Source organism: Capricornis sumatraensis, chromosome 9 (genome assembly GCF_032405125.1).
Source record: "Capricornis sumatraensis isolate serow.1 chromosome 9, serow.2, whole genome shotgun sequence".
Taxonomy (NCBI): domain Eukaryota; kingdom Metazoa; phylum Chordata; class Mammalia; order Artiodactyla; family Bovidae; genus Capricornis; species Capricornis sumatraensis.
The window spans coordinates 11,379,214-11,394,566 of NC_091077.1; the positions used below are offsets into that span (position 1 = coordinate 11,379,214).

The window sequence follows — 15,353 nt, forward strand, 5'->3', positions numbered from 1 at the left end:
ATGACAGACCGGGTACTAATTGTAGGGTAGACTTCATCCCTTTACACCCACAGTGGTTTCATATCACAAAGCCTACTGCTGTCAGTGATTCATTTCAGGGCTGGACTGAGATTAAGAAGAGGAGCTGTGACCTCAGTGCACTCTAGAAAGGCCAGGTGCTCATCTGCAGGCAACCATAGCAGCCACGGCTGCTGAACCTAGAGAGGCCCCTTACCCAGGGCAGACTGGTTCTACTTGCAGATACCTTAGCTCTCATATCTACCTGTCCTCACCCTCTCCTGATGCCAGGGTTCCATGTCCGGCTGACATCCTCATGAGGTAGGGCTTGGACTGTCTAACTCCAAACTTGGACTGCAATATCCATGCTCTTCCTTTGTGTCCTGAAACATGCAACTTCAACAGGAGAAACCATCCTGGAGAGAAATCCAGAGAGATTTTGACCATTGCCAGAGGACCAAGAACCTGAGTATGGGCAAAGGCACCAATCTGAGGACTTTCTTCCTCCTTCAAATATGCCCCCTCATTTGGGAGAGGTTGGAGTTTCTAAGATGTGTCCTTGTCATCAGCTGTGCATACTCTGTCCCTTTACATCTAGCACCTGAGGTTCCATGAGGGCTGTGCCTGTCAGTAACTGATTCCTTGGGGCATCCCAGGAGATGCAGGGGAAAGGCAGAGTCCTCAGTTCTGTGCAAAGCACAGAAACCTTGGGGAGGCTGCTGGAAAGTGGTGGGCATCAGAGACACCACCATCTCCCCAGGAGGCAGTGGCCACATGGAAAGTGTTGAAATCGAAGCTCCATTTTCCTGTCTTTGTCATCTCTGTCTTTCTGCCCCAGGACTCTTGGTGCTGCTGCTGTTTCCAATGGGATCTACAGCCCAGAACAGTAAAGGTGAGTCTGGGGAAATGTGGAGAATGCATGCCAGGGTCTGGGTTCTCTCACCGACAAGAGAGAGAAGGAGACTTATTTTTCAAGTGAGGTTCAGAAGTGGTTCTCTGGGAACAAGAGAAGTTGTTTCTTCTACCCAAATGCCCAGAGTGTTCTGAGCTCTTCCCCTTTGGATAGCATTGTCTCTCCCTCTTCCTCCCTCCCTTCCCCCCATTCATGCTTCCTTCCCTTCTTCTGCCCATGGACCCCGAGAGGATAGCTTTCTTTCATTCTCTGGAATTTCTGATGACGGTCTCCATCCCCACTTCTGCCCCTCACAGCCTGCGCTCTGTGGTGCCCTCCGAACTCCTCATGTGTCAATGGCACCGCCTGCCGCTGCGCTCCAGGATTCATTTCTTTTTCTGGGGAGATATTCACGGACCCCTTGGAGAGCTGTGACGGTACGAAGACTTGGGGTGGTGGCAGGACATGCAGAGAAGGTGGGGTACAGCCCAGTACCCATGGGAGACATGGATATTCAGTGGGTGCTTCAGTCTTTGTCCTCAGAACAGTCAAGCACAGGAAAAAGAAAAACAAAAAGACGCAAAGGTGGAGAAATGAGACATGAATAATCCTGGCTTCCTGGAGAGGAGCTAAGTCTCCAGGAGTCTGGAGTCTGAGCCTCAGTTTGTCCTTTCAAGACTGAGGAGGGAGATGCAGAACTTCTACCCACTCCCCACTTCAGCACTGCCCACTGTGTCCCAATCTGGGGTGCCAGTCAGAGGGCTAGGAAGATCAGAGCTGACGGCACAAGCTTCAGGGGTAGCTTATTCCAGCTGCATCCTAGACTCAGCAGTATTGACCAAGAGTCTAAATCATTCCAAAAAGACATGGATTACATATCAGGCCCAGTGCTGCAGAGTCAGGTAGGGATGGGGATCTCTGTCTTGAGGGGACACACATCTTTGGGCGGTGACCCTTTGCCCTGTTGTGTTCCAGACATCAATGAGTGTGGACCACCCTCACCAGTGGACTGTGGAGAAGCTGCAGACTGCCAGAACACGGAAGGGGGCTACTACTGCACATGCAGCCCAGGATATGAGCCTGTTTCTGGGCCAGCGGTCTTCCGGAATGAGAGTGAGAACACATGTCGAGGTAAGAATGCTGCTGCATTTTCCGCCTCTCATTTTTGAGGTTTCAGGGCCGAAATGCTGAGTCATTTCTGAAGCATCCAGGGGACAGGACCTTGGTTACAGGTGTAACACCCAGGTCTGAGTTGGGACAGTTTAAAGGTACCTGTCCCACCTACACAGAGAGGTAGATGGTATGAGCCAGGGACCAGGTCCCAGCTTTGCCACCTGAGAGCTGCATGTGTGACACTAGCCAGGACACTTATTCAGAAATCACTGTTAACATGGGAGATGTGATAATATTATTGTGATTTTCTATTCTTTTTTAAGTACCCCTATCTTGCACAAATAAAAACAAAAGCAGCTTTGCCAAGATCACTATGAGATCTTGGAAAAGTTACTTCACCTCTCTCTGTGCCCCACCTTACCTAACTATATAGTCTCTGTGCCCCAGCTTACCTAACTATAAAAAATAGGGGCAGGGGGAATTATGGTGTTTACCTCATAGAATTGCTGGAAAGGTATATGAGGTCACAAAGCACAAAACACTGATGGCTGTTGGGCTTTTAAATTATGCTCATAATGATCTAACATACCCTCTCCATGATGAGCATCCCTGGGAGCTCTGCCCCAGGGTGGGTGCTCAGAGGCAGCTGTCCTGCTCACTCCCTCACCAGGACCAGGAGGAGCATGGCCTCCATACATCACCAGGCTTTGCCCCACTTCCAGGGGGAGCAGGCAGGTAGGGAAAGGTGCAGGGGGCCAGCAGTGGGTCAGACAGGACTCCAGAGAGGGGTCCATGAAGAGGGATAGACCTGAATACTGAGGATGGGGAGGGGAGGAGAGTGAAGGCGGGAGGTGAGAAGGGGGCTGAGCTCAGGGTTCAGAGGACTCTGAAGAGGGTTCTTTGACCCACTCTGCTACAGGGGGAAGAGCCAGCAACCGTGGGCCCAGTCCCTTCTCTCCTGCCCTGCAGACAGAGGGCAGCAGAGCCTCCCTGGTGGGAGGGAAGAGGGGATCTGCATCTGTGTGGAGTCTCTGTGAGCCCATAGCAGCCTTGGTGGGTGGCTGTTGTGCTGAATTCATGACCTGGTCAGAAGACAGAGCCTTCAGTAAATTAGTAATGGTCCCTCATCTCCAGGCCTACTGTGTGTTTGGAGAATGGAGATTGAGTTGACTTTCCTCCCCCAGTTTGCCTCATTGGCCAGATACTCCTGTGCAGTGAGCAACCTGCACAACTGCACATGATGATCATTGATCCCACTCAGTGTGTCTGCACTAAGGGGGCTGCTCACCCATTGTTGTAAGACCCTCCAGAGACAAAGATGTAGAAGACTGAAGTGCGGGGGGGCGGGGAACCTCAACACACCTCAAGGTGGATGACAGGGAGTCACCCGCTTGCTGGTTTGCATCAAAACCTTCTGCCAAAGACCTAGATCTGAGACAGGCTCAGCTTGATTGTCTTACACTCCCCACCTCAGCATTCCAGCCCTCGCTGCATCCAAGTTCATGTCCATCCATGTTCAGGCTGTGAGGTCTGCTATGAGATGAAGACCTGGGCTGGGTCCATGGGATCCTTGTTCAACTTGTCCAGGCATCAGACAGCTGTCCTGTGTGCCTATCTAGTCTCCCAACCCTCTCTGAACCCCAAGACTCAGAGCCTCTGCAGAGGGTCTCTTCTGGATGTTCAGAACATCCCACTGTCACATGGCATCTTATCCTCTTAAAAGAGGAAGTGACATTCAAGATACTCAGTGTGGTCACAGCACTGTGTGTTCCAGAACACTATCTGTCCTCATTGCCACTGTTAGCGCCATCTGGGAGAAGACTTGCCCACACTGGGGCCTCTGAGATCCTGGGTCATGGTGGACTCTGGGGCCCCATCCAGAAATGCGAGAGGAGGAAGATCAAGGAATGCTCCACTGTCCCCAGCCATCACTGACCCTGCCAGCAACTGCCTGGAGAAGATGCCTCCTGGCACCCTGACGCAACATCTCAACTGCTCAGCTTCCATTTATTTTCCCACCCAAGGCTCCACCTGACCCTCTCCCATAACTTCAGTTCATGGACCTAAGGTAGCTCTGATGACTGGGACCTAGGAGGATGTTGTGTCAATGATGTGGCAGGGTAACATCAACCTCCAACCCACTGGAAGAATCAGGTAAGTGAAGAGGTTTCCATCTGGTCTCAATGAAAAGTTGTCACCAGCGACCAGTTCCTCTGGTCTGACCCTCTATTAAGGAGGTCAACCCAAATTGCACAATGACCCAGACCATGTGAGGACAGAAGGTGGAGGTTGAGCCCCACCCAGCAGTGTGCACATGTCCACATCTCTAGTGGGAGGCCAAGTGTCAAGATGGCAGAAATACCTGCCACCCTTTGCCCTTGAGCACTTGCTCCCTGCTCCAGCCACCCAGCCCTCACTCATCACGAGCCCTGCTCAGCTGTGGATTCTCATCACTTCCTGTCAGTCTGGGGGATGCCATCATGGGAATCAGATAAAGGCACCTTCACAGCCCTAAAGCAGACTAGCCAGACATTAAACCTACTGTCCAGCACAGCCTGGTGCCCACTGCTCAGATGGCCCTGGCCTGTTTATCATCATCCTCATTTTCTGTGCAACTGCCCACAAGCGTCATCCTTGAGCTGCATGACTCAGGGGTGGGTCTTCGTCCATGTCCATGGAGCTGGAGTCTCAGAGTTAGCATGGATGGAAAAGCGCTGTCCTGCTAGAGTCAGCAGGATCCAAGGACAATTCAGCTGGCAGCATTCGCCTTGGGGAAATCAGGACAAAGTGCATCACCTGGAGCCAAGATGGGCCCTGCTCAAGGAACACAGCTATACTCAGATACCAAGAAGACTCACCCAGGCCTTTGTCCAAATATTTAGCCTGGGACACGGGCAGCTGTGATGCCCCTGTCCAAGCTGGGTTCTTCCCAGGGAGGCTCACGGAGTCAGAGATAGCAGATTGGGTAACTTGGGCCACTTCTGGGCAACAGAACTTCCGGGTCACCATGCTCATCCATAGGATACCTCCATATGAATGAGGAGAGGCCCCCACTCACCAAGGAAGAGAGAGCGGGCCCTTCTGGATGCTTCTTTGCTGAGAAAAGTGGCTGGCATCCAGGCTGGAAGACTGTCCACCATAGCAGGTATCCATCACCTTCCCCTTGCAGACGTGGACGAATGTCAGCACAGACCCCGAGTCTGTAAAGGCCGCAGCATCTGCATCAACACCGAGGGCAGCTACACCTGCCAGTGCCCACCCGGCTTGGAGTTCAACCCAGAGGACCCGAGGCATTGCACAGGTAGACCCTCAGAAGACAGTGTGAGGCAGGCCTGGAGCTGGGGAAGGAGCTGAGGTGGTTCAGGGACCCAAAGAAGGAGGGAGAAAAGACTCAGGATCCTGTGACACCAAGGGCCTGCTGGGGCCCTGCCCAAGGATCGCCTCCTCGAATGGTCCCACCACAGACCAGGGAGACAGCAGAGCCTTCTGGGCCTGGGGTTTCTTTGTAGAGTTCCCTGCCCCCCAAGAATATCCACAGACCTCACCCCTTCCGCATCTGCCACATTCGAGCAGAGGGAGGTGTCACCTCTGGCTTTCAGAGGGGGAACCTCGGTCCAGGGCTAAAGAGAACATGAGTAAGAGCCTTGATGGGAGAGTCGAGCTTCCATGACTCAGTTTCTATCTTTGCCTCATTTTTCTTCTTAAAAATAGGGACAATGTCCCGGCTGGAGTCATCTTCAGGGAAGCTGCCATGACAAGCTTTGGCAGTGAAGACGCAGCTGCACTATGAGGAGAGCTGTGTCCTCAGCGCAGACAGTGAGGAGCTGGGAGACCTGGGCTGCACAGGACTGGTCCTCTGGGTCCTGTTCTAATAAAGGCAGGGATGCAGCTCCAGATGGCAGTGGTGCCTCCCCCTCACCCACCACATCACATGTGGGTCGTGATCAGTGCTACAGCCTCCCTGGTTAGAAGCCCACAGAGCCTCCTGCACCAGACGTGAAGGGATTCAGCTTGGTCTGGGATTACACCTGCACCCACAAAGTTGTGCCCTGTCCACCTTGCAGGGAGGATCTGAGCTTATGGAACTTTTACATAGAAAATGCTATCACACATTTGTATCCCAACAGGACAGGTAACTTGCAAAGAGAGGGTGTCCTCAGAGAACAGCGCTAAGAAATTTGAGAAGGGGCTTGAAGAATGGGTGCAGTGAGTGAAGGGGGGTAGCTCTGACCCTCTGGCTTTGTCCTCAAATGTGAATGAATGCACCTCTGGGAAAAACACATGCCACAGCTCCACGCACTGCCTCAACTCCGTGGGCAGCTATGAGTGCCGCTGCCGCCCCGGCTGGAAGCCTATTGCTGGATCCCCCAACGGCCCAAACAACACAGTCTGTGAAGGTTTGGAGCTCAGATGCTACACTCTTGAAGACCCACACTCAAAACATCTGACCACGTACTCATTGGTACCACACAAACCAAACAGAAAGATCATTGGGGGTCCCCTGCTATGTAAGGTGTTCAGCATTTTGAGGCTAAATGTGAAAAGATCTTGGAGGGGTTGGGGGGCTCCTAGAGAAGGAGCTGGGGTACCAAGAAGAAGGCTCCCAGGGACCCCAGGCAACAGCTAATTACCAACTGGAAAGAGGATATTTCAGTATTTTCACAAGCTGTACTTGTCTCATCTGCTGTCTGTCAGAACCCTACACACTTCCTATATATATTTTCACAGCATCCACTACTCAAGGATGTGCTGTCCTTGATTGTAGGAGGTGGCATCACCTCCTGGGGAACTAATATGGGGAATAAAAGAGGAGCCCAAGGAGGACAGGGGCCTCACAGGGCTGGGGCAGAGTCTGACCCCCTCCTTCTTGTCCCCAGATAAGGACGAGTGCAGCTCCGGGCAGCATCGGTGTCACAACTCCACCATCTGCGTCAACACTGTGGGTTCATACACGTGCCACTGCCGCCAAGGCTGGGTGCCTAGACCTGGATTCCAGGATAAGCAAAAGATCACCATCTGCGAAGGTACCTGTACTGCCCTGATCTAAGACCCGCCCACAGCAAACAGAGACACTGCCGCAGCTAATGAGTTGCTCCCCTGTCCCCTGCAGAGATCTCCTTCCCTGCCTGGACGGCTCCCTCTGGAATCAAGAGCCAGGTGAGTGGCCCCAAACGGACAGGCAGCAGGAAATCTCTCTGCAAAGCCCGTTCATTTCCCCCAAGCTCCCACACTCACATGAGGCTCTCTGACCACCTTGTCTTCTCCCCTAGGCACTCTCTCACTTCTTTAACAGAATCCAGGATCTGGGCAGCAACTTCAGTTCGGCCTCTGTCCTGAACACTGTTCGGGTAAGGGCAGGACCCAAAGGAGGCAGGTAGAAGCATCCCATAGAAGCCTTGGGAAACTTTGGTCTGGAAGGGGACACCCCAACAACAATGGCGCACTCTCCCACAGGGTGGGTGGGAAGAGTGGACACGTGTAGTGACTACTGAACACCACGGCACACCTACTAATGCCTTTTCCTTTCCCTATTTCTGGGTATTGGGTTTACATCATCCTTGACACTAATGAAAAATCTTGACCTCTGAGTGGCTGGATTGCAGGGGCAAAAATCACCCGGGAATCCCATCCAGTACCACCTATATCACCCAGACAGTCTCTTTAGTCTGTCCTCTGTGACTGGGTCATAGCATCATACGGCCTCTCAGATGCATGGGCTACTGGCTTTGTGTCCCCATCCCCCCAGGACCTCGTACAGGAGGTGGGTGATCTGCTGGAGACCCCCGGGGACCTGAAAACCCTGCCCTTCTCAGAGCAGCACTTTGTGGTCACTAACCTGCTCTTTGGCCTGGAAAATGTCCTGAGAGGGGTGAGCAAGGCACTGCCGAAAGGGTCATTTAACTTCAGTTCATCTGCAGGCGTAGGTAAGTCAGTACCTGAGTCTGACCGCAGGTTCCTGCTTTGCTTGTTCCCTGCCTCCTTGCTGTTCCAATCCCACTAGAGCAAAGTGACCATTCTTATTTCTCCCAGTTAATGTCATAAACAAACTAAAATAAAAGATTAAGAGCAAAATAGTTGAGAGGGATTAATAGGTACAAACTTGTAGTTGTAAAATAAATAAAAGGATGTAAGGTACAGAATCTGGAGAAGAAAATGGCAACCCGCTCCAGTATTCTTGCATGGGGAATTCCATGGACAGAGGAGCCTGGAGGGCTAGCGTCCAGGGGGTCGCAAAAGTCAGACACGACGTGGTGACTAAACCACCACCAATAATGTTCAGCATAGGGAATGTAGTCAATGATATATGGAAATGAATGGTAACTAGAGTTAGTGTGGTGATCACTTTGTAATGTATGATAATATCAAATCATTATATCAAACACCTGAAACTATTATAATATTCTAGTTCAATTGCACTTCAGTGAAAAACAGAGAGAAAAAAAGGTTAAAAAGAAATGAAAAACTAAACTTTCATTGTAAAATTAAGTATCAGCACAGGAAATAACTATACTGAAGAATTTACGATAAAATATAAATGGCTTCAGAACAAGACCACCTGGTGTCTCAGACGGTAAAGAATCTGCCTACAATGCAGGATACCTGGGTTCGATCCCTGGGTCAGTAATATCCCCTAAAGAAGGAAGTGGCAATCCCCTCCCAGTCCTCCTGCTTGGAGAATTCCAAGGACAGAAGAGTCTGGTGGGCTACAGTCCATGTGATCGCAAAGAGTCAGACAACTGAGTCACTAATACTGTCACTTTCTTTTCAAAAGAAAACAAGGTATTAAATTTGGAAGTGTATAAATCTAGTATTATTTGCCATTAAGTCTGATTTGTTTTATTAAGTTGAAATGCACTTAATATAAATTCACCATTTTAACCAGAGTGTACAATTTGGAGATATGTAGTAATGTATTCACAGAGGTATATAACCTTCACCTCTATTTCTGAAACATTTTCATAATTGCAAAGGTATTCTCTGTCCACTAAACAGTCACAAATTTCTCCTTTCCTTCAGCCCTGAAAATCAGTTATTGGTTTTCTGTCCCTATGGATTTCCATCCTCGATAGTTCCTATAAATAGAAATAAATATATTTCCTATAAAATTTGGGTTGTTTCTACTTTTTAACTGTTGTGAACAGTGCTACCGTGCATATTGATGTATAGGTATTGGCTTGAATATCTATTTTCATTCATTTGAGTCACAAAGCTAGGAGTGGTATTGCTGAGTTATGTGGTAGTTCTTTTTTCAACTTTTTGAGAAGCTACCTAACTATTTTCCCAAAGTGGCTATTTTTCCATTTGCCATTGTCAACAGCAATGTACAAGGGTTCCAATCTCCTTATTGTCAGTGACACCTGTTGCTTCCATTTATTTTCTTTCATTATAGCCATTCTAGTAGCTTTCAGGAGAGATTGCATCATGGTTTAATCTGCATTTCTCTAGTACCCAAGGATGTTTAATATTTTTATGTCATTGTTGAGCATTTTTGTACCTTTTCTGGAAATATGTCTATCTACTCAAGTCCTTTTGCCTATTTTTTTTCCTTTTGGCCATGGCATGCAGCATGCAGGATCTTAATTCCCTGACCAGTGATTGAACCCAGGTCACCACAGTGAAAGCCCAAGTTCTAACCACTAGACGGCTAGGAACTCTCCATCATAATAATTAAACAGATATACTATATAAAAACATATAGTATATCTGTGTCTCATTGAAAAAGACCCTGATGCTGGGAGAGATTGAAAGCAAAAGGAGAAAGAGACAGCAGGGTATGAGATGGTTAGATAGAAATTACTGACTCAGTGGACATGAATTTGATCAAACTCCATGGGTTAGTGAAGCACTGGGAAGCCTGACGTGAAACAGTCCATGGGGTTGCAAAGAGTTGGACACGACTTAGCAACTGAACAGCATGTTGTTATAGTCATCGAAACAATCACAATTACTAATCTAACTCCCACAATTCATAGAACTGTCACTGGAGGTACAGGCACCAAGCTACAGGAATATCACCTTGATTCAGAATCAGACAAAGATGATGTTGACCTGGGATACAGTGCATGATTCTGGTGACTCAGGTAATGGCTGAGAAAGCAGGTAAGTCTTCACTGTGTGTCAAGATGCCCGAGGATATGACAAATGGGATATTGAAGTTTAAAGGGAATTGTGGGGTATGGTGGAGCAAAAGGAAATAGTCCATCTGTAGAAGAAGAGGTCCTTTCGGGCACTGCAAGATGTCAACCTTAGCCTTCTCCTGCAGGTCTTGCTGTGGTGGGCCTCCTGTCCACTCCAGGGATGGACAGATTCCTGGCTGAGGCCCCTCTGGTCCTGGATGCTGAGGAACCGACAACTCTACGTGAGACACACAGGGGTTTGCTGCAGGAAACCTCCCACATCCTGCTGTCAGATGTCATATCTGCCTTTATCACCAACAAGGACACTGAGAACCTCAGGTCCCCAGTCACCTTTGTCTTCCAACATGTGAGTCCAGGTGGGATGGAGTGGTGAGTGCAGGACAGGCCTGAGTCCTGGGCCCAGCCTTGGGTTTCGGGGGGCTCCGCCATGGGTGCATAAACTGTTTAGGAAAGCCCTTCACGAGCCAGCTTTGGGTCAGCATTTATGAGCAACAGAACCCCGAACTCACACCTACTTCCTCTTCCTGTTAACACAGTCAGTGACCCCTGGGCCAAGAGAGAAGGTGCACTGTGTTTATTGGGAGCATGGCCAGAATGGAAGTGGTCACTGGGACACCAGAGGCTGCTGGGTGACCAGCACCAGAGACAACAGCACCACCTGCCAGTGCACCCACCTCAGCATCTTTGCTGTCCTCATGGCCTACTACGGTGTTCAGGTGAGACCCCTCGGACAGGCAGCATTCGAGGGCTACTGCTGTGTAACAAACTGCCCCCCCACACACAGCAGCTTTAGAAGCATAGATTTATTATTGTCTCATAGTTTCTTCAACTTTGCAAATAGTCATGGTTCAGATGAGCTTTCCGTTCAAGTTCCTATGAGTCTTATAATCCTTTCATCAGAAAATTGGGGTCATCCCCTAACTCCCTGATTTCTGGCAGATATCAGTTCCTGGTGTTAGTAGGACTGAGGTAGTGTTTTCTTTATCTCTGGCAGCAGAGAACCAGGCTCAGTTCCCATGGTTGCCTGCATTCCTTCTCATCTGTTGCTGTTGTTCAGTTGCTAAGTCATGTCCCACACCTTGCGACCCCATATACTATAGCATGACAGGTTCCCCTGTCCTTCAGTATCCCAGATTTTGCTGAGATTCATATCCACTGAGACATCGATGCCACCCAACCATCTCATCCTCTGCTGTCCCATTCTCCTTTTGCCTTCATTCTTTCCCAGCATCAGGGTCTTCTCCAATGAGTGGACTCTGTGCGCATCAGGGACCAAAGTACTGGTGTTTCAGCTCAGTCCTTCCAATGAATATTCAGGGTTGATTTCCTTTAGGACTGACCGGTTTGATCTCTTTGCTGTCCAAGCGACTCTCAGAGGTCTTCTACAGCACCACAATTCAAAAGCATCAATTCTTCAGCGCTCAGCCTTCTTTCTGGTCCTAATTCTCCTCTCGGACCTCACACAGTGCACCAGTGAATCTGTCTGGAGATCAGCAGGAGAAACTCCCTCATGTCAGAACTCTCTCAAACTCTGAATCGTTTTCTGCAAGAAGAGCCTACCTCTTCTGAGGGCTCTTCTGGTTACAACAGGTCCAACCAGGATAAACGCTCTAATTCAGTTGATGGAGGGCTTGAATTTCACCTGCAACACTCTCTTCACAGCAGCACCTGGGTTGGCTCTTGACTGAACATCTGGCGGAAGATGGAGATGAGGGTGTGGTTGCCAAATTAAAATTCTGTTTACCCCAGGGGTCTTCACAACAGGGTGCTCAGGGGCTGCAGAAAATATGAATTTTATGCTACTACCATTGCCAAAATACAGTAGACTTCCTCCATCAAGGGTTCAGTTCTAATCTATAATCATTAGTTCCCTTCTAAGAATGGATATTTCAGGGATGGGTGAGTGGCATCCAAGGCAGGTGGTTAATACCTGGACAGAGAGTCTCAGGTACAGACTCTGTCACACACCATCACATGGTGGGGATGGAGGGTGGTGCTCAGCATGAAGTTTCATGCCTCTGTGTACCTACTGTGGTAACCAGGAGGCTGAGTCATGCTCAGAAGTCTACAAGACAATAAACCCTTGTGAGTTCCAGAGTTTGTTCTTGACTAAAGTTTCTCCTGTCCCTCTGTCCTTCCAGGGGCAGAATTAATCATTCAGATCCCATAAAATTCTAACGTTCAGAACCTGGAGAAAACTATCCACAAATATACCAACTCCATCTAGGTCTTCTATTCTGATTTTTCTATGTCTAAAAATAAAAATGGTGGAAGGGTCATTACCCAGAGCAGGAAAGCATGACTGTGGTCCCCTCTCTGCTGGGTCCCAGGAGGAGGATCCCGCACTGACTGTGATCACCTACGTGGGGCTGAGCCTCTCTCTGCTGTGCCTCCTCCTGGCGGCCCTCACCTTCCTGCTGTGCAAAGCCATCCAGAACACCAGCACCTCGCTCCACCTGCAGCTCTCGCTCTGCCTCTTCCTGGCCCACCTGCTCTTCCTGACAGCCATCAACAGAACTGAGAACAAGGTTCGTATAATTTTCCAAAATACTCCTGCCCCAGGGGATTCAGAGTTCATGGAGCCACACTGCTTTGAACACTTTAATAAAATGACTTGGGTTCCAGGTAAGGTTAAATTGGTAAATAACCAGTTTCATATTGACTGCCACAACTAGAAGACACTTTGTTGACAACTCCTTCATCTACATCAAAGTTCTCCCTAGTGGCAAGTTATAGAAGTACCGGGCCGTGCTCCACCCTGACAGTCCCTCCTGGTGACACCTTCCTCCTCCACAGGTGCTGTGTGCCATCATCGCAGGTGCCTTACACTATCTCTACCTGGCCTCCTTCACCTGGATGCTGCTGGTGGGCCTGCACCTCTTCCTCTCTGCACGCAACCTGACGGTGGTCAACTACTCCGGTATCAACAGGTTCATGAAGAAGGCCATGTTCCCTGTTGGCTACGGAGTCCCGGCTGTGATTGTGGCCATTTCTGCAGCATCCAGGCCTCATCTTTATGGGACACCCACCAGGTAAATTAACTTCCAACTGTTCTTATCTCTCCAGCACAATCCTGTGTTGTAGAACAAATGTAGTATTTGTTATGACAGATCATAATTTATACACACTGAGTTATCATCCTTAGGTTATCTTTGGTAGAGGATGATAATAATTAAGGAGAATACCTTCAACCTCTGTTCGTGAAATAACAAAGAGGAAATCCAAGGAAGTGCTTAGGGCATCATTTAGAAAAATATAACCTGCTTTTTTATCCTAATTCTATAGGATGTTTCAATTTTTCATTTGTAATAGTAGAGCTGATATAAATAATTAAAATATTAGACTATTTTAATTTAGCATTTACAAGGTGCTTACTTTGTGCCAATGCATTTTTCTAACCATTTTAATGTATGTCATTCAATTAATCCTCATAACAATACTATAAGGTAGACACTGTAATTCACCCCACCTTACAGATAAGTAAAAGTGAACTGAGCTTGCTCAGTCGTGTCCGACACTTTGAGACCCCATGGACTGTAGCCCACCAGGCTCTTCCATCCATGGGATTCTCCAGGCAATGACACTGGAGTAGGTTGCCATTTCCTTCTCCAGGGGAACTTCCCGACCCAGAGATCGAACCCAGGTCTCCCGCATTGCAGGCAGGCATTTTACCCTCTGAGCCACCAGGGAACTGGCACAAACAGTTCAAGTAAATAAGGAAACGTGCACAGTTTAATTCAGTTTAGTAGGTAGCCAAGCCTAATTCAAATTCAGAGTCAAGCTTCTTAGCTTACACTTTTATTTTCAGCTTTAATACTAGACTTAATGTTTTTGCATTCTTATTGACATATACTACATATATTGTAGGGCTTCCCTTGTGGCTCAGCTGGTAAAGAATCTGCCTGAGATGTGGGAGACCTGGGTTCAATCCCTGGGTTGGGAAGAAACCCTGGAGGAGGGAAAGGCTACCACTCCAGTATTCTGGCCAGGAGAATTCCATTGATTGAATAGTCCAGGGGGTCACAAAGAGTCAGACATGACTGAGCAACTTTCACTCAATCACTGCAAAATTCACCCTTTAAAAGTGTACAAATCAGTGGTTTTTAGAATAGTCACAGAGTAGTGCAGCTATCATCACAGTCTAATTTTACATTTTCAACTCCCCAAAGAAACCTCATACACAATAAACTTCACTTCTCATTCCTTCTACCCACTCCTCTGCCCCAACCCCTGAAAAACACTTATCTACTTTCTGTCTCTACTGGATATTTCACATAAATGCAATTATGCATGTGGTCTTTTGTGGATGTTTTTACTTAGCCTGAAGTTTTCAAGGTTCATTCATATCGTAGTATGTATCATGACCTCACTTTTTGTTGTTGTTTTTGTTGCTATCCTTTTAAAAATAATATTCCATTATATGGATATGTCACATTTTGTCTATCCATCCATCAGCTGATAGACACTTAAATTATTTACCTTTTTGTAAAGCTATTATGAATGAGATCACTACAAACATATATGTACAAGTTTCATTTCTCCTGGTTATATATCTACCCTACAAGTAGAATCCTGGGGTCAAATGGAAGATCTGGTTAGCCTTCTGACAAACCACCACTTGTTTTCCAAAGCTTCTGGAACATTTTACATCCCAACTAGCAATATATGAGGGTTTCAGTTTCTCCACGTCATTATCAATAGTTATATTCTATGTTTAAAAATTTATGTTACAGGACATGGTCTAGTAATACAATCATCCTTCTTTGAGTAAAAACTACCTCGAGATTGTGGTAAGCTTTTCCTGTCCCATAAAACAGAAGCCACAAGTACCTTAAGGATGCAAAACTGTAACTCCCTGCATATCTTTCCATACAGAAATTGTCTTGTTGGTGTCCTGGGCTATTTTGAAAAGTTTCCACCTGTAGGCTTTTTAAAACATCATCATTAGTAGCTTCCCCCCATTCCCACCCCACAGCTTTGATAAATCTTCACTACTCATTCTTTTGCTCAGACTATGCCATTGTAAATATAGTTCCTAACATCTTGAAATTGCTTTTTCCTCAGTTTTCAAGGGTGAAGTCACTTGTAAAACACGTAGTTAAAGTTATTGTGGTCTTTTCTTTACTGCAAGCCTTTTTAATTACTACAGGCTGCATTATGCTCTATATAGCCTTTCTCTCTTTAAGTCTGCTCCCGTCACTAGCTTCTGTTGT

The 15,353-nt window shown here is 47.9% G+C and overlaps 1 protein-coding gene across 1 annotated transcript in view; it reads left to right on the forward strand.

Moving 5' to 3' along the window:
* Positions 1-15,353, forward strand: part of LOC138085650 (adhesion G protein-coupled receptor E2-like) — a 50,364-nt gene that overhangs the window by 12,573 nt on the left and 22,438 nt on the right. Inside the window, 14 exon segments of the mRNA XM_068980112.1 lie at positions 836-889; positions 1,207-1,326; positions 1,865-2,020; positions 5,172-5,303; positions 6,253-6,399; positions 6,880-7,026; positions 7,113-7,159; positions 7,273-7,350; positions 7,749-7,926; positions 9,976-10,083; positions 10,266-10,496; positions 10,681-10,856; positions 12,471-12,668; positions 12,937-13,172. Of these exon segments, the coding sequence (XP_068836213.1) occupies positions 836-889; positions 1,207-1,326; positions 1,865-2,020; positions 5,172-5,303; positions 6,253-6,399; positions 6,880-7,026; positions 7,113-7,159; positions 7,273-7,350; positions 7,749-7,926; positions 9,976-10,083; positions 10,266-10,496; positions 10,681-10,856; positions 12,471-12,668; positions 12,937-13,172 (2,008 nt within the window).